A 17,167-nucleotide genomic window follows, 5' to 3' on the forward strand; every position below is an offset into this window, starting at 1 on the left:
GGAATAAACGTAAATAGCCCGGGGTCCCCAACGATTTTGGAGTCTCTCACCTGCGGCAAGAGCAGAGAGGACCCGACGCTTAGGACAATGAGAAGATCCCCCAAAGTAATAATCTAATTTATCTCAGGTTCTTATTCTGTGTTAAATGCTTTTATCGGTCATCTACATCTTTGTAACAAACCTCGCCCAAATGTATTGGCTTAAAACAATAATTGTTTTTGGTTTTGATTTCGCAACTCTGCAGGCCCACGGTCTGGACTTTGCTTGTGGCCATTGCCGTGCCTGCAGTCATCGGACAGCGTGACTAGGACCAGATGGTCCAAAATGTTCCCACCCACATGTCTGGGGAGTCCACTGGACTGGCTGGGATCCAGCGGCCCTCTCTCCATGTGACCGTGCACCCTCTAGGAGGCGAGCTGGAAGTTCTTCACAAGGTGGGCCTCGGGGTCCCGAGAGTGGCAAAACCTGTTGAGGCCTCATCTTGGGGCCCCTGCAAAATCATTCCCACAGCATTGTACTGGTCAGTGTCAATCACAAGATCAGCTCACAACCAGGAGGGAGAGAAACAGACCCCACCTCCTGATGGAAGTAGCTGCAAAATCACATTGCGAAGGGACATGCCTGGAGATGGGAGGAATTTGTGGCCGTTTTTAATGGATAATGTATTATGTCCTTTTAACACTGAAAACAACTCTGTGAACAACCTCTATGCTACGACCGTTGTCCGTGTTGGTAACTAAACTATCTGCTATCCCTTCGTTGCCCAGCGTCCGTCTAAGCTGCTGTGAGCCTGGTTGTGAACCTACACGTGCAGGGAGGGCCGCTCAGTGTGGGCCGCCGCTGTGGACACTCCAAACCGTCGCGGCGCCGGGAGAACTGACGCATGTGCACGGGGACCGTCACACACACCCCAGGAAGCTGGGGACTCTGTGTCCAGGATGCCTCCGGTAAAGTTTCAGACCCGGACGGTGAGGTGGGGCCGCACGCGGGTTTCCCGCGCAGCTCGGAGGCGGTGATGGGTCTGTTGGTTTTCTGGGGCTGAGCACCTGCGTCGTCGGCGCCAGCCGCAGGGCCCGCGGGCCCGCGTGGCGAGCGTCCCACCCAAGCCCAGAGCCGCGGAGAAACTAAGGTCAGGGAACGGGTGCAAAGACAGATTTTCCACGGAAATACTTACTAAAAAAAACAACCTGATTTCCTGCAGTTAACAAATCAGACATAGGAGTACTTTTCAGTGGTTTTATAATTTCTGTGCGCACGTGGAGCCTGGGCCTGAGTCTGGCGACGGTGAGCAGCTGTCCTGGCGACCGCCGGGAGGAGGTGGCTGCAAAAACGCGGGCGCTGGCCCTGCAGGAGGCTGTCGGGGGATGAGGTCACAGCGGCTCGACAGCACCCCCCCCCCAAGGGTCTCCCCACCGCTCCCCAGAATTCGCAGGGGCCGCCGCAGCGGGCGCGGTAAAAGTGCTCCAGGTGAGGCTCGAACTCACAACCTCGGCATCGCCCACCGGCCACTGTCTTATAAGTACCGCGCGCTAACCGATTGCGCCACTGGAGCCGTGCGGGAGTGGGGCCGCGGAGGTGGCGTTAATATATGCTTCCGGCCAAAGGCGGCGCCCGCTGCGGAAGCGGGTCGTGCGAGCGAGGCCTCCAGCCGCGGGCGGAAGCCCGGTCCCGGATCCCCGGGGCCGCCGTCGCCGCGGAAGCTGGAGGCTGAGGGTCGCGGTTCCCCGCTCTCGTCCCCGCGGCTTCCCTACACCCAAGCTGGGACTGGAAAGCACTTGAACGACAGGTCACATCGGTCCAAACGGCCACGTGCGACGCAGACTCCGTACCCTCGGAGGAGTCCCCCCCCTCCCCCCCGCTCCGCCCCCAGGAGCGAATTCCACCTGCGTTTCCAGCTGGGGGTTCCCGCGGGCCTTCCTCCCGCGCCCGGACACCTGTCCTCCCGACCCCTCGCCCCTGTGCTCTAACCCCACGATGTTAAGACACTTTCCTACCCCGAAACCTTCGAGAGCTAATATTTCCTTCAGGAAAAACACTGTTTTGCAAATGCACAGCTGCAACCCGGGCTAAGGAGATGCAGGAAACAATGTGATAATTCCGCGAGAATTTTTCTAAGGTCTCACACACAAACCCATTGTTTCCATGTGTTGTAGCTCATTTCAGACTTTGTTCTCTGAAGGTTTTCCTTGGAGTATTTTTGGAGTGGGCAAGGCTGTAACTACACACACACACACACACACACACACACACACTCATACATACCCACATACATACTATATAATATATGCATTTATGTATTTTTTAATTGGTAAAATTATTTCTGCACTTCTCGTACATAGTATTGTGCAGGAAACAGTCTTGCATACATATCTGCAGTAACTGTCACACACTCTGTTTAGAGGCAAAGCACCATGGGTAAAGCTGACCATCCGTCCAGAGCTCTCTACTTATGGGATCTCGCTTTCCAATTTTACATTAATTTTTAAAAGTCAGAAGTGTTATCTCCAAAAAATGTGAAAAGAACTGTAAAAAAGTAATCACTTTATTCAATATGACAGTTGTAGAAATGAGTATATTTTCTTTAAGAAATGAAAAACAGGAGAACCTGGCTGGCTCAGGTCACGATCTCAGGGTTTGTAAGTTCGAGCCCCAACATCAGCTCTGTGCTGACAGCTCAGAGTCTGCAGCCTGCTTCAGATTCTGTGTCTCCCTCTCTCTGCCCCTCCCCTGCTCCCACTCTGTCTCTCTCTCAAAAATAAATAAATGTTAAAAAAAATTATAAGTGAAAAACTAAAAAGGGGATGCCACTTAACCTGGTTGGGACATCAGTATGGTCCAGCAGGAAGAAGGACTGTGATGAGTTTGGTCTCTCTGACACCAAGAGGACATTCCAGCTCAGGCTTGAACATGCTCCTGTATTCTCAGTGGATGAAGGGTTCACTTCACTGCTGCTTTCCATTCTTTTCCACATTTCACACCAGAAGGTTGGAACAGCCTTTAAAACTTTAACAGGAGCCAATCCAATGTCCACTGATTTCTTCTCAAAAGGCATTTTAACTCATCAGATAGCCCAGCAGTTTCTTTCTCATGAACACTCTAGCCATGACAAAACTCAATAGGACACAGACGAATCCAATGAGTTAGAAGAAGACATCTACTGAGTGTGGGAATGTTTGGTGCCTTTGATCCGTCCAGGATTGTGAAACCTGAGTCCGTCATTCTAAACAGGAATCTGGATGCGAGTCCTTCCACAACATATTGTCCATTAACCCCGTAGGCCAGGAAAGCTACTGGTCTCTGACACCCATGTTCATCTGTCACACAGCCAACACTTGGAGGTTCAGCAATAACACCATAAATTATTCTTCCGGTGATGAGGAAGTAAGACAGAACCACCAGAGCGTACACAGTCATGGCCAACAGCACGTGCACCCAGGGTGGTGTCTTCAGCTTCACCGGTGCAGCGGTGGGGGGCGGGGGGGGGGGGTGGGGAATGCAGATTTGAGCTCTAAGAACAGGACTCAGTACAAAGTCTCCATGTTGGTGGTGGCAGGGGCGGCTCCTGACCTGCTGTATTATTTTATTTTTATTTAGCACTATAACGTAAACTATTTCCAGCGATGGGCAAGCTAAAGGAAGCACTTATATAGCCCTTGCTATTGGGTTGGACCTGTTACTCCACGTTATTACGCACTTGCACAATGTTCAGTCCATCCACTGATATACCACAGTTTAATCAATGCTGCCGGATGTCTTTCCCTGTTTTCTGATGAAGAGAATATTTGGTGCTGAGGTACATTTTACAGTGTAAGGACCAGCGCTCCAGAACAGAGACTGTCTTTCCTTCTGATCCCTTGTCTTCTCTTCCTGGGAGTAGCCCAGCCTGAGCTAAAGAGCTAGCTCAGGACTTGGTCCTGGGGAAGGGCCAAACGTCTGACCAACCCATTGTCCGCCTCTTGTCTCTGACCCCAAAACCATAAACACTGTCTTCTGAGTAGGAATGTGGCCTTCCTAGCTGAAAAGTCAGTCTCTGACCCTTCCCAAAGGATCGATGTCCTTAACTCTAAACAAATGTAGATGTTCTCTGAGCCAGGTTTGGGGATAAGATGATAGTGTTGGGATGTATAGAAAGTGTAATGAGTCAAGGGTAAGATTTTATTATGGTGTTCAGATGATTTTTTTAAACTAATGATTCCAAAAAAGGTCATACTAAATCTCATTTCCACATATTTCTTTAAAGAATCACAGGGTGTAAATTAATGTTTTCTAACAAAGATACCACATTAGGTGCAATGGTTTCAATTAGGGCTATTCCTCGGTGTAGATCGTGGTAGGCAGTCCACTGTCATTTTCCAGACTCTTTCTTTTACTCTTTGTAGGGAACAAACTGGTGCATTAAGTGGAGATACTATAGGGATCCTGAATATATAGTAGGGATCCCCTACTATAGGGATCCATTATGGTCCATCTGTCACGGTCCCTGGGAGGATGGTTTCCATTCACCTGAATGGCTTCATTTCCTGGCCCAGCTGGGAACTGGGGAGTCAGCCTCAGGCCTTCCTCTCGGCTTCTCCTACTGTGATAGTTCCTTAGACCACATGCCAAGAAGTCAATGTAGTGGTTACGCCAACTCCCACAAATACCATTCTAATTGTACATTTGGGGACAGGAGAAATTTCCGCCCCATGGATCCATGGCCTTAGTGGATGAACCAGCCCTGGGCCAGGACTCCATTTGCTGCCTGGACCCTGTAGCCTCCATTCTAACCAGGGGCCATGATGACACAGTGGGCCTTCTAGTATCAATGTCAAGTTGGACCTTATTTAAAACAGTCCTTGAAATGTAAGGGTGTTTCTCTTTCTTGAGTTTATGGCTACTGAGTGAATGGTCACAAGTCCCTTTAGGGAAGGAATGGGGAAATTATATTCTCTATATTCGTGGTGCTGTTGCAGGGTCCTACTTCCTCAGGACTTGGCTTTTCCTCTGGTTCAAGATCAGAGCTGAGCAAGGTATGCTGGTTTTGTTTTTAATTGGGGCTGCTGCCCTCAGTCTACTGGTTATGTATTCTAGGTTCTTCTGATTATGCAGACAATGATACCTTGTTGACTGTTCATCTCCCTTGCTTCTAGGGATGCCGTGTTCTATTAATCATCTCCGACACTCTACAGAGTTGCCTGCCCCCACCCCCACCACCCCCCACACAGATTCTGATGTATGAGTGCCGCCATCTCTGGCCCGAGTCATTTCAGGACCCTATAATCCGCATCGTTAACAGCGAGGACACTTCTGTAGCAGAATCTCTCATCAACCACACTCACCACACACTTCTCTGTGATCCTGCACATTCTTTTTTGTTTTCAAACTCCTGCAATACTTTGTCTTCAGTGACTTTCCAGCATTACTTTTCAGAGCTTTTGATCCCTCCTTTCTGTCATTGGACACAATAGTCCTGGCATTTCTACCACAGTTGATGAGGGCCATTTCTTTGTCCAAACAGGAGAATCCTAACGGTGTGTTGGTTCTTGCCAATGTGTAAAACCTCTGCGCTTGGTGAAAATGCTCCAATATCCATGAACTCTCTTTCAGCTAACTTTGTGTTTCATGCCCCTTGATCAGGAACCCTTGGAATCTAATTCTTTTTGGGCGGATATTGAATGGGTGTTTGGCAGAGCACCAGCCTCTGCATTATCACCAAGCAAGAAGGATGTGCTTACCCTTAGTAAGGAGGGCTAGGAGTCTTGGGAAATCTGGGGATTTAGATGTTCTAATGCATCCAACCAGATGTATCCATCCAATGCCTCAAGGTTCTATTCTTTTCCAATCCAGGCCATGTGACTTGAGCATAGGAGATAATCTGGTTTGAGGATTTAACCTTCTTTGGAGTCCTCCTATTCCTACGATTAAGTCTTGAACCTGAACCTTTGCCTTTTGTGCTCTTGAGTTGCAGGATATGAGAAGTTCTTTATCTCCTCTTGGGGAGGCACTCTGGTTTTCACAGTTAGCCTTTATCTGGTGAGAGGTCACCCTCAGCCTTTAAGCATCTCCCTCCGAAGCATCAATTTCTTCTCAGAACAACCTTAAAATTGCCTTAAAATACTATCACCTCAAAAGTACCACTCTCTCACATTTCTCAAGTGCCTGATCCGTCACATTCACCAGCGCGTGGAGCTACCAGTGTGACCGCCTTGTGCATGTTTGGTGAGAGTTGTAAAAACTGCACCTGCTGGTCTGTATTCTGGCTGTTTGTGCTCCCCCCACCCCCCACACTGCCAGCCAGATAGCAGACAGTTCAGCTTCAAAACTCTCATCTATCATCTATCTATCTATCTATCTATACATATATATATATCTATATATGTATATATATGGGGCACCTAGGTGACTCAGTCTGTTGAGCATCCAACTTCGGCTCAGGTCATGATCTCATGGTTTGTGAGTTTGAGCCCTGCATCGGGCTCAGAGCCTGGAGCCTGCTTCGGCTTCTGTGTCTCCCTCTCTCTGCACCTCCCCTGCTCATGCTCTGTCTTGCTCTGTCTCAAAAGCAAGTAAAGACTAGAAAAAAAATTTATTAACTCTCATTTTAGCATCTTATGTCTCAGATCCCCTTTGGTTACCTGTAGGGACTCAAAGATGGAGATCTGCATTCAGAGTTTACTGGAACACTACTTCAGGGTCAACACAAAGGCATCAGACCCTTGGGGGTCTCCGCAGCTAGGACGGGCCCTTCAGAGCTGTCCCAAGTTGGGAAGTCAGGTCTTGCCTTTTATACCCTCCGCTGACTGTAATTGGATACAAGCTGCCCCTGGAAAGGGGACATGGCTTTGACCTGAGACAACTCCTAATCAGGGGTGACAGTTCAGAGCCACCAGGTGGCAACCTTCCAAGGATCTGGGAGGACAGTTCCTTCTAGGCAAGGGGTTAAGGTAATTTGGGAAACACACCATCTCTGGTAGTTACAGTGAGAAAGAACAGAGAAAGGAGACAAGTTTGAGCACAGGACAAGGTATAAAAACCACCACAGTGATGCCAGGTGCTGCAGAAAACATTTTATTGGGACAGGACAGGGCTGGCTGTGATGCTGAGGAACGTAGGGTGGAGAGAGGAAAGCCCATCCTTCCAAGGGTGCCTGGCCCGGGTGTCGTAGCCTGAGTCACTAGAGGTCAGACCCTAGGAAAGTTTCTGTAGGATCTAAGTGAGAGGGAGGCTCTGGAGATGCCCCTCCCTTCATGCGAGGCAGTCCCCTGCTCCCACTCCACCCCAGGGCTCCTAAACCAGAATGACAGGTCGGTGTGCATGTGGGACGGTGGGTGTCACGGGTGAACGATGATCTGAAAAGACTTGGGAACTGACAATGCGTGTTTGTCCTTAGGGGAGGGAAAACGTTATGAGGTGGAACCCAGACTGTGTGGCTACCACCCCACTGTTCTTTCTACACCTGTCGGGTGGAGAGAGCAGGGGCAACGTGGTGTCTAGGAACGCACTTCTCCAGGATATTGTGGCAGACTGACCCATCCTCACGGAAGGCTGATTTTCCCTTGACGGATAGGAGTGATGCCATCTGTAACAGGCGTCTGAGGATGTAGGGTTTCCAGTGTTTTGTGCTTCTCCCACGTCCGTACTCTTACAAGGAGAAACAGCAGCAGCCTTCTGAGCATCAACCTACTTGGTAGGGAGGGGGAACTTCGGCAGGATAGAGTGATTGAGTCGAGTGGAGGCCATTTAGGAAGACAGCGTAGTGAAACACGGAATTTTCTAAAAACGTCTTCAGGTAAGAAGCAGGATGGCTCCCGCCCCACACACGGGATTCCTATTTCGTTTTTAGCTGCTTCAGGTACTCCAGGATGTCCGATCTGACGGTGCTGATGGGAGCCTGGTGGAACCAGCGCATGACAGGGACCCCGTTGGGCCCCACCAGGAACTTCTCAAAGTTCCAGCGGATGTCGTGGACCTTTACCGGCTCCCAGGATATGTGTCTGGAAGAGCCCAGCACCTCAGAGGGGTGAGGGCAGGAGAGCTGGAGCAGAGAAGGAACAGAGAAACAGCATCATTCCTGCTACTTTCCCCCACGGGGAATCCGCCCCTCCCATGCCTAGATACTCTGATTTCCTGTGATTCTCAACAACTCTGATTGCCACCATGGCAACCATCAAGAGAGCTGTCGGGGGGCGCTTGGGTGGCTCAGTGGGTTAAGCGTCCAACTTCAGCTCAGGTCATGATCTCACAGTCTGTGGGTTCAAGCCCCGCATCAGGCTCTGTGCTGACAGCTCAGAACCTGGAGCCTGTTTCGGATTCTGTGTCTCCCTCTTTCTCTGACCCTCCCCTGTTCATGCTCTCTCTCTCTCTGTCTCAAAAATAAATAAATGTTTAAAAAAAAAATTTTTTTTAAAGATGGCTGTCGGTATTACAGGAACAGTCTGTTCCCTCCTCCTGCCCCCCGGTGACCCTGTGATCACACAGCCATGCTGCTGTGGGTAAGACACGTCACCTCTGTGGCTGTCAGTTTCCTGTTCTGCAAAGTGAATGGCTTAGATTAGAATGTGCTTCTCCAGGTCTCAGGGTTCCTGGACCAGAAGCATCTCACAAATATCTTTGGGACCAACATGGAGTTCCACATTTTGTTTCATCAAATAACAAAACCTTTCAGAAACATCATCACTTCATCATTTAATTTAAAAAAGGTTACCGTAAGAATAAATTCTATATACGTCCTGATCTGAGACTAACGGGAAACGCTGTAAGTCAGTTGAGTTTCCGAAACCATCCTTACACTGTCTTGTTTTCTTCCATTTGCTGAGAGCGTATAAAAATCGCGACGTGAGCCGGCGCTGCCTAAAAGTGGCCTCCAGTTCTCTGTACCTAAAAGTCAGCGTTTTACCAAAGGCACTTATTAACCTGTTGATTTCTACGTCTCCCTCTCCAATACTAACCCATCAAGGAGTAGGGACTGTGTCTTCTTTTTATCCGTATTGTTTAGGAAACTGCCTGAGACTCCGCAAATGTACCTTGAATGAATGAATTCACCACGCAGGCTGGTCCTCGGAAACACTGTCGTTCTACACAGCGCTCTCCGTCACCAAAGCCAGAGCTTCATAAATGGACAAACGAAACCCCGATCCCTCTGCTGAGCTGGAGATCTCTTGCAAACATCTCATCCCGTTTGCGGGCATGAGACCCTTTTCCACCACATCGGTTGTAAGGAAGGGAAGAGGGAAGAAGAGGTTTGGGTCAGTAACTCACTCACCTTCAAGAAGCTGAAGACTTTCTGTTCTGTTTTGCCATTCACATCCCCTTTCTCAAAAAGCTGGAAGTTCGGTACATATCCTCTCCCTGGACGCACATACCTGCAATGACTCACAGTTGCCAGAGAGCTCCAGAGTGTAGGAGAGAAGGCTGTGGGGGGCCCCGGGGCTGGGGGTCATGGGAAGGGCAGGAAGAAGGGCAGATACAGAAAACAGGGCCCGGGGAAATAAGGCCATTCTTTTTTTTTTTATTATTATTATTTTTCAATATATGAAATTTATTGTCAAATTGGTTTCCATACAACACCCAGTACTCATCCCAAAAGGTGCCCTCCTCAATACCTATCACCCACCCTCCCCTCCCTCCCACCCCCCATCAGCCCTCAGTTTGTTCTCAGTTTCTAAGAGTTTCTTATGCTTTGGCTCTCTCCCACTCTAACCTCTTTTTTTTTTTTTTTTTTTTTTTTTTTTTTTTTTTTAATAAGGCCATTCTTTATTTACATCAGGCTCCCTGATTCATGTCACTTGTCTCTGTTCCACAACCTGAGCCTGTGCCCCTGCACTGCTTCCGTTCCGGCTCCTTCTGCGGTCCTGCTCCTCTGCGGTCCGTCCAGACCTCACTCCCAGGGAGAAGGAGAGTGTCCAGATACCGCCAGACCCACGTCAGGGGAGGACAAAGTTGATGTCGGTGTGACCCACCCCCGACCCAGGAAGCCTCGTGTGAACATGCCCCGCAGACTGAAGAAAGGTGGGCAGAGGCCTCCTGGGGGCCCAAGCAGGCACTCACTTCAGCCCCGGAAGGATCTCCGAGTTCTCTCCTGGTTCCTGGTTCCCAAACTGGTTGCAGGGAAAGCCCAGCACGACCAGGCCCCAGGGCTTCAGCTCGTCCTGAAGTGCGTTCAGTTCTGTGGGAAGAGAAGAGACCGTCTGGTGGCCTGGCCGGAGACTCTGCCTTGTGTAGAGAAACATCTATGGAGCCACCCATTTTACAGAGAAGGAGACAGAGGCTCAGGGAAGGAAAAGTCTCTAGCTGGAAAGACCTTTAGTGACAGGGCTGGAGTCACGTGCTGGAGCTCCAGACACGCATTCAAAAGCCCTTTATTGGGCTTTTATTATAGGGTAATATTTTATTATATTATAATAATTTTATTATTTATAATAAATATTTTATTATTTGTAATAATTTTATTATAGGGTAATATTTCCCCAATCTGTGGCACATCAGGATCAGCAGAGGGCCCTTCCTGAAAAGCAGGGATGCCCAGGTCCCATCCCAGAGAATTCTCTGGCCCTCCTTCTGAGTTGGCCCCCAGTCATCTTCACTCTTCAAAACCTCACCAGGCTACTATGGACTGTGACAGGTGTGACTGCTTATGGACAGTGCATGCAGGGGTTACTTAATGGGTTCGGTTTCAGTCTGGCAGGATGAAAAAGTTCTGGAGGTTTGTCTCCAGATCTGTGAGTGTGAACACGCTTAACACTACTGGTCAGTACAACTTGGAAATGGTTACAAGTGTAAATTTTATGTTATATCTTTTGTTAACCACAACTAAAAAAAGTGTTTGCCTTCCCTGGTTGGTTAATTGCAGGACTGAATCTTTCTTTCTTTCTTTCTTTTTTAATTTTAATGTTTATTTTTGAGAGACAGAGAGACATAGAGTATGAGCAGGGGAGGGGCAGAGAGAGAGGGAGACACAGAATCCGAAGCAGGCTCCGGGCTCTGAGCTGGCAGCACAGAGCCCGATGCAGAGCTTGAGCCCACGAGCCAAGAGATCATGACCTGAGCCAAAGTCAAGAGGCTCACCCAGGTGCCCCAATCTTTCCTTCTTTCTCTCTTTCTTTCTTTTTCTTTCTTTTTTTAAGAAAAAGACACAGACGACGATAATGGGCTTCTCTCCTCTGTACAGACTGGGTCCCCTGGGTGGAGCAGGAAATAGACCTGATGGGCAGAGAGAGCCAGAGAAACTCCAAGCCCAGCTTCCCGGTGTTCTTCAACATCCTCAGGATGTTCTACGTCAGTCCTCACCAACATGCCGGAACACACAAGCCTGCACCTGCCTCCTTCCACTGTCTTCCCATCCTTTGCTCAGATTTTTGTCATCAGCTTCTTTGTTAACCCTTTCTGGGCTAGATGGTTTCAGTGCCCTGACAGACACTAGCCGGTCCCACGAAGATTCTCCACAACCAACTGGTCAACAGGAGCCTCCTCTTAGTCCTTTTCTTTCCTCCCTCCCTCCTTCCTTTCTTCTTTCCTTTCCTTTTCTTTTCTTTCTTCTTTCCTTTTTCTTTACGAACTAGAGATTGGCTTCCTGATTCCATACGGTTCCCCAGTACCTCTCCCCGCATCCTTCCTACCTGTCTTCAGTCATCGTACATGATCACTTGCTCTGGGAAAGAGACAATAAATTAGGAATCCCATCTTTCAGTCCTTGGGAAACTATTCCTCAGTTTCCTTGTCTGTTCTGTACAGAGTGGGAACTGAATACATGAATTTTTAAAGTCACCGTAAACTGGTAAAATGAATTATGGTCCAATAGAGTGTCTTTAAAAAGTCTTTAAAAAGAATGAGGAGGTGGTCTGAACTCTGAAGTACTTTAGTGGGATGCCTGGTTGGCTCAGTCAGTAGAGTGGGTGACTCTCAATCTCAGGCTTGTGAGTTCAAGCCCCACATTGGACATGGGGCCTACTTAAAATAAATAAATAAATAAAGTACTTCATTAAAACAAAAAGCAAAGTGACAAGCAGTATTTACATTATGTTACAATGGGGGGGGCAGAAAAAAGAATTTGCGAATTCTGTAAACATAACACCGGTCATCTAGAGAGAGGGGGACAAGGAGCTGGAAAGACTTCTTCTCAGTCTAGACTTGGTTCCTATAATTTGTGAGCCTTGTGAACATGTTACCTATTCAAAACACAACATAATCAAAAACAACAAAAAAATGAAACTCTTATTACTTCAAACATAAGAAGTGCCTCTCCTGTTCATTATTCACCGGCTTCGAAACCACATGGCCGAAGATACGAGAAAGATGAAATCGCTCCCCGAGTAACGCACAGAGACGGGGAAACCACGTCCAGGAGACCCTGAGGTGCAGCCGGACGACTCGCCTCTATCCCCACCTGCTGGGCCAGCTCTCCGGACAGACACAGCTGCAGCCCGTCCCCGCCGCCTCTGCCTTCGCAAGTTACCCTGGAAAAGTCTCAAAAACATCAATGCTGTCTCGTATTTACCAAGACTTCTGGAATCTGCACCGAGGCCCCGAGTCCTCAGATATACGCTATTCTCCCGGAAATCTCAGGAGCAAAGCAGAGGCAGGACGTAGGGAAGGGCTCAGCAAACTTTGTATAAAGACAGTGGACACCTTAGACTCTGCAAGCCGGATGGTCTCCATCCCTATTATCATCAACTACTCAACTCGGCCTTGAGGCGTAAATCAGCCACGGACAGTATGGACGCACATGGGCATGGCTGTGTCCCAATAAAACTTTGTTCACAGAAGCAGGCTGACCACATTTGACCCGTGGGCCATTGCTTGCTGGCTCCTGACATGAGGGAATGAAATCACTGGGTCGTGAGGATTTACTTCAAGGCGTAATTAGAACGTAATTCTACTTATGATTCAGAATATGCTGAGCAGGAAACTGTGATCCCAAGGACAGTGGCTCTGAATTCTTACCAGGATACTGAGCCGTCAGACCGCAGTAGGTGGCCACGTTGACGAAAAGGACGTGCTTGCCCGCGTACTGCTTGAAGTGAACGTGTTCCTTTCCGTTAAGAGTGAGGGCGTCATATTCGTAGATGGTGCCTTTCACATCTTTGTAGCAATCCATCTGGAAGATTTTTAAAAGGATAATATTAGTAACGGTTCCCAACACCTGTGAAATCTGTCAGCGCCCTCAAACGGTAACGGCTGCATTAACCGAAAACAAACCAGCAAACAAACAGGGCTTGTCTGAGGCGTCCACGACACGATGGAAACTTCTGTCTTGTGACTGGACAGCCAATGGTGTTTGAGCAGCAGGCAGTCATGTCCCCTCCCGTCATCCTGGCAGAGGTAGGGCGCCGGGAAACGTGCCAGGATGAGATGAAAAGAGCAGAGATTCACCAAGTAAGGGAGGCCAGAGAGAAAAGCTCACTGCCCTTTGTGCTTCTGTGGAAATGAGGCTTCTTGCTGGTTCTGGACTGAAGGTGTCCCGCCTAGACTCTCCCACAAAGGGCAGGTGTGGGATGGCTTATGTATCTGAGGACGGCCTGGTCACTTCTGTAACTTTCCCGAGGCCTCCCGACTGCTTGCTCCACGCATCAGCGTGGTGTGGAAGGAACTCCGGCCTGGGGATCCAAAGCCAGCTCTGCTCCCCAGTTCCCTGTGAACCTGGGCCGTTCTCATCCTTGACCCTCAGTTCCCCTGCGGGTAAGACGAAGACATTCATCTAGATTCCCACCAGCTCTTCAAGCGGCCTTCCAGGTTTTACCTTCTAGAAGCTAACATCAGCCCTGCTTGGGATACTTCTGTCCCTCACGTCTCTCTTACTCGTGTGATGGTTTCACAAGCCACCACCGTGATGCTCCTTCTGTAGCTCCCAGTAGAGGACAGCGAGAGCCCAAGACCACCCGCTGGTGCCGCGAACATCTGTCCAGCAGCAGCTGCTCTCACATAATCAGCCCCCCACCGCATGGTGCTCTAGGAATCGAATTCTCGCCTTCATCACTGGCTCCGTCTGTCCTGTTCCTCCCCGGATCTTCTGAGCATACTTGAGCAGGATTCTATGTGACACAAATAAGTTCCATATGACAGAAATACTTTGTACATGACATTCTCGCTGCCTGATTTTAGGTTCAATTCCTCTACAAGGCAGATCTCGCCTTATTCTTCCCCCACTCTATTCTTGTAGAGTCCACGAGGGACCCAAAGGGTCTGGACTCCACAGTGCTCATCAGCACAGCCTCACAGAATCCAGGGAGTGTGAAAAGGAAGCTACCAAGCCTCATGGTGAGACAAAGGCAGAGAGGAACCGGTCAGAGAAAGGGGAGAAGGACGAAATGCGATAAGGAAGGTCCAGATTTAAAGTAGGATTAACCCAGACTCCCTGGAAATCCAAGGGACTAGAAAGGATTTTAACCAGCCAGCCAGCCAGCCAGCACCGGTCCTGATGCCACACAAACAAAACCGGACTTTCTCCAACCTTCTTGGCCGGCTGCTGCTCTCGCTAGCACACCGGGCTGCGGGCCTCAGTCCCTGCCCCTGGTCAGAAGGCTGCCTCCTCTAAGCAGGCCTCTGCGCTTTCCCCTAAGTGCACAGAGACACGCAGGCCAGCAAAACTGAGAATGTTGTGTGAAAGCATCGATCTCCATGTCCATGGTGCCGGTGCTTAGCTGAACATTTTTCATGATTTGTCTTCTTCCCCCTTTGCTACCGCAGTGAAAATCAATGACAATCATGTTGGGTACCAGGGTGTGGGGATTGAGAGACTCTGGGCCTGGAGAGCCCTTTGCGGTACTTACTGCTGAAGCTCAGTGCTGCTTCCAACGTATCTAAGTCCACATGACAGGTCTCCTCTACCTCCAGACTCAGCTTTTCATTGAGCAAATTCTACAGCCCGGGGTCCAGGGCCTTCATACCCAACCAGGCAGCACGCAGTGACAGAAAAGCACATCAAGTCTCAAAAGTAGAGCGTTCTCTGGTCAATTTCAGAGCAGTAGGAAGATCTTTCCAGAGCTGCCTTTTACTGAGCACATCGCACGTGTCATAATTACTGTTCACCCACCCACAAGGTAGACACTGTCACCCACGACTTCATAATGAGATGGCAGAGGCTGCCAGAGGTGAAGGGTGACCAAAAGTGATCCCCCCGCTAAGGACGAGAGTTTGCTCGCCTCTCACTTCATGATCCCATTCTGCCTCCAAGTCACCTAGATCCCAGCTATCATCCCTGAGCTGTCCTCCCACTGCCACACACACACACACACACACACACACACACACGTCTCAATAAGGCAACGGAGCCATGAAATGGGACTAGACTGAGGCCAGAATCCAAGACTTGATTCCAAATTCAGTTGCTTCAGTCCTCCAGTTATTTCTGTACGTGACTTATGCTTCTCTGGTAGCTCTGTGACTTTATCCATCTGTAAAACTTCCACACTGATTCTTTCCTCCTCTTCGTGGGCATCCCACTGAGAGGACTTAGCCCACGGTCTCCCCCAAACCCTGCCGCCCACTGTGATGCCCGCGCCAGCCTTGCCTGGGGCCCAGCTGAGGCCTTTCCTGACGTGGCTGGAAGGGTATCCAGGCGACCCTAAAGGGGGATGGAGAGGAGCAAGGACCACAGTAAGGAGCCTCTTCCCTACCTAGATTCGGCTCAAGGAACACCGTTTATAGGACTGAAGAAGAGGCAAGAAGAAAAGAAAGGTTAATGGAAAGCACAAGAAGAAAGCAAGCGGAGGTGGGAGTCTTGCAAGAATGACTGACGCAGGACAGAAGGACAGAAGGGTGACTCTACCTTGGAGCCCCGCCCCACCCCCTCTGGAGTTCACTCACCTTCACCTTCTCTGGGGGCTTGGGATTCATGCACGTGACGCCGACTAGCAGAAGAGGGAAGAGGGAGGAGGCCGGTAACTGTGCCATCATGCCTCGTGTGTGAGGTTCTGGTCTTGGAAGCTGGGATCTCCCGCACTCTGGCAGCCTTTTGACACACTGGCCAAGCCCGTGCAGGCCAGTCGCAAGACGGCAAGGGTTTCTGGAGCATTAAGCGGGGATGTAGAATTTAAACCACATCCTCACCCACACACACCCCCACGTGCACTCAGTGCTCACCAGTGCGATGAGGGTCTGGGACTCATATAAATTCTGGCAGAATTATGAAAAGGTGAGGGCAAGGGCCCATGGTCCTTGAAGATTACTGTCTGCTTTAGCTGAGTGGAGGGTAGTGTCCAGATGCAGAGAGAGCCTCCCCAGCCTTGCAGTAAAGTCACTGGAAACAGGACCACACAGACCCCCACATACCATTCGGGGTATCATGATTTGTGGACCACCGAGGGCCTCTCTAAGAGAGGTGGAAGGAAACCGGCCCTGAGGGAGGAAAAATATTTGCAATAAATGTGAAGGAAGCACATTAATATCTCATGATACACCTGCCTTCAAGCGCTCCCAAATCAGTAAGAAAAAACAAGCAGCCCAACAGACACATGGGCGCCAGGCAGTAAACCAAATGGCGTCTGTGCTGGGATACAACGTTCTCCTTCACCAATAATCAAAGACGTATAAATAAGAACAGATGCATTCTGTGTTTATCAGATTGGCCACAGTTAAAAGGCGCGGAGGCACCCGCCTGGCTGTCGTCGGTCTGGTATGTGGGGGCGGGGGGGGGGGGGTTGCACACCAGACGGGGGAGGGAACCGCCAGCGGCTGCCAGTTTTCTGGAGGAGAACCTACCATTCTGAATGCGCTTCTTTTAAAAGTGCTCTTGGGGCGCCTGGGTGGCGCAGTCGGTTAAACGTCCGACTTCAGCCAGGTCACGATCTCGCGGTCTGTGAGTTCGAGCCCCGCGTCAGGCTCTGGGTTGATGGCTCCGAGCCTGGAGCCTGTTTCCGATTCTGTGTCTCCCTCTCTCTCTGCCCCTCCCCCGTTCATGCTCTGTCTCTCTCTGTCCCAAAAATAAATTAAAAAAAAAAAAAAAAAGTGCTCTTAATCTCCTGGAAGCCCCAGGGCCTGAGAAGGAAAATGGTAATAAGGCACGAATAAAACCGCTTTGCCTCTCAGCCAGCAGCTCTTGGTTTATCGAGTTCCCAACTGCTCAATAGTCTCTGCTAAAATCGGGACTGGGTGAGGGATACAGGCCTGGATATTGCTGGACACCCCGCTTCAGTAACATATTTAACCGCACCCCATTTAACCGCACCCCACCTCCCCGGAGGCCTCCCAGCCT

General features: G+C 49.7%; 1 protein-coding gene and 1 non-coding gene across 2 annotated transcripts; both read right to left on the bottom strand.

The window, feature by feature from the left end:
- Positions 1-1,459: 1,459 nt before the first annotated feature.
- Positions 1,460-1,552, bottom strand: TRNAI-UAU (transfer RNA isoleucine (anticodon UAU)). Its single transcript is given in 2 exon segments — positions 1,460-1,495; positions 1,515-1,552. It is a non-coding gene; the product is annotated as a tRNA-Ile (tRNA).
- A 5,479-nt stretch (positions 1,553-7,031) lies between these two features.
- GPX5 (glutathione peroxidase 5) lies at positions 7,032-16,569 on the bottom strand. Its single transcript, XM_019437127.2, has 5 exons — positions 15,781-16,569; positions 12,919-13,072; positions 10,027-10,144; positions 9,242-9,341; positions 7,032-8,014 (listed from the first exon to the last, which is right to left on the bottom strand). The coding sequence occupies exons 1-5, from the start codon at positions 15,868-15,870 to the stop codon at positions 7,808-7,810; spliced, it is 669 nt and encodes a 222-aa protein (XP_019292672.1). The 5' UTR covers positions 15,871-16,569; the 3' UTR covers positions 7,032-7,807.
- Positions 16,570-17,167: the final 598 nt, after the last annotated feature.

Source organism: Panthera pardus, unplaced genomic scaffold (genome assembly GCF_024362965.1).
Source record: "Panthera pardus isolate Hobbes unplaced genomic scaffold, ASM2436296v1 HiC_scaffold_17, whole genome shotgun sequence".
Taxonomy (NCBI): domain Eukaryota; kingdom Metazoa; phylum Chordata; class Mammalia; order Carnivora; family Felidae; genus Panthera; species Panthera pardus.

Bases quoted from the DNA above. Each gene is read 5' to 3' on its own strand.
- GPX5 (XM_019437127.2), bottom strand. From the start codon at position 15,870: ATGATGGCACAGTTACCGGCCTCCTCCCTCTTCCCTCTTCTGCTAGTC. The intron at 13,073-15,780 runs GTGAGTGAACTC...AAAATCTTCCAG, and splicing joins AGCCCCCAGAGAAGGTGAAG to ATGGATTGCTACAAAGATGT. The intron at 10,145-12,918 runs GTAAGAATTCAG...CTCTTCCCACAG, and splicing joins TCTGACGGCTCAGTATCCTG to AACTGAACGCACTTCAGGAC.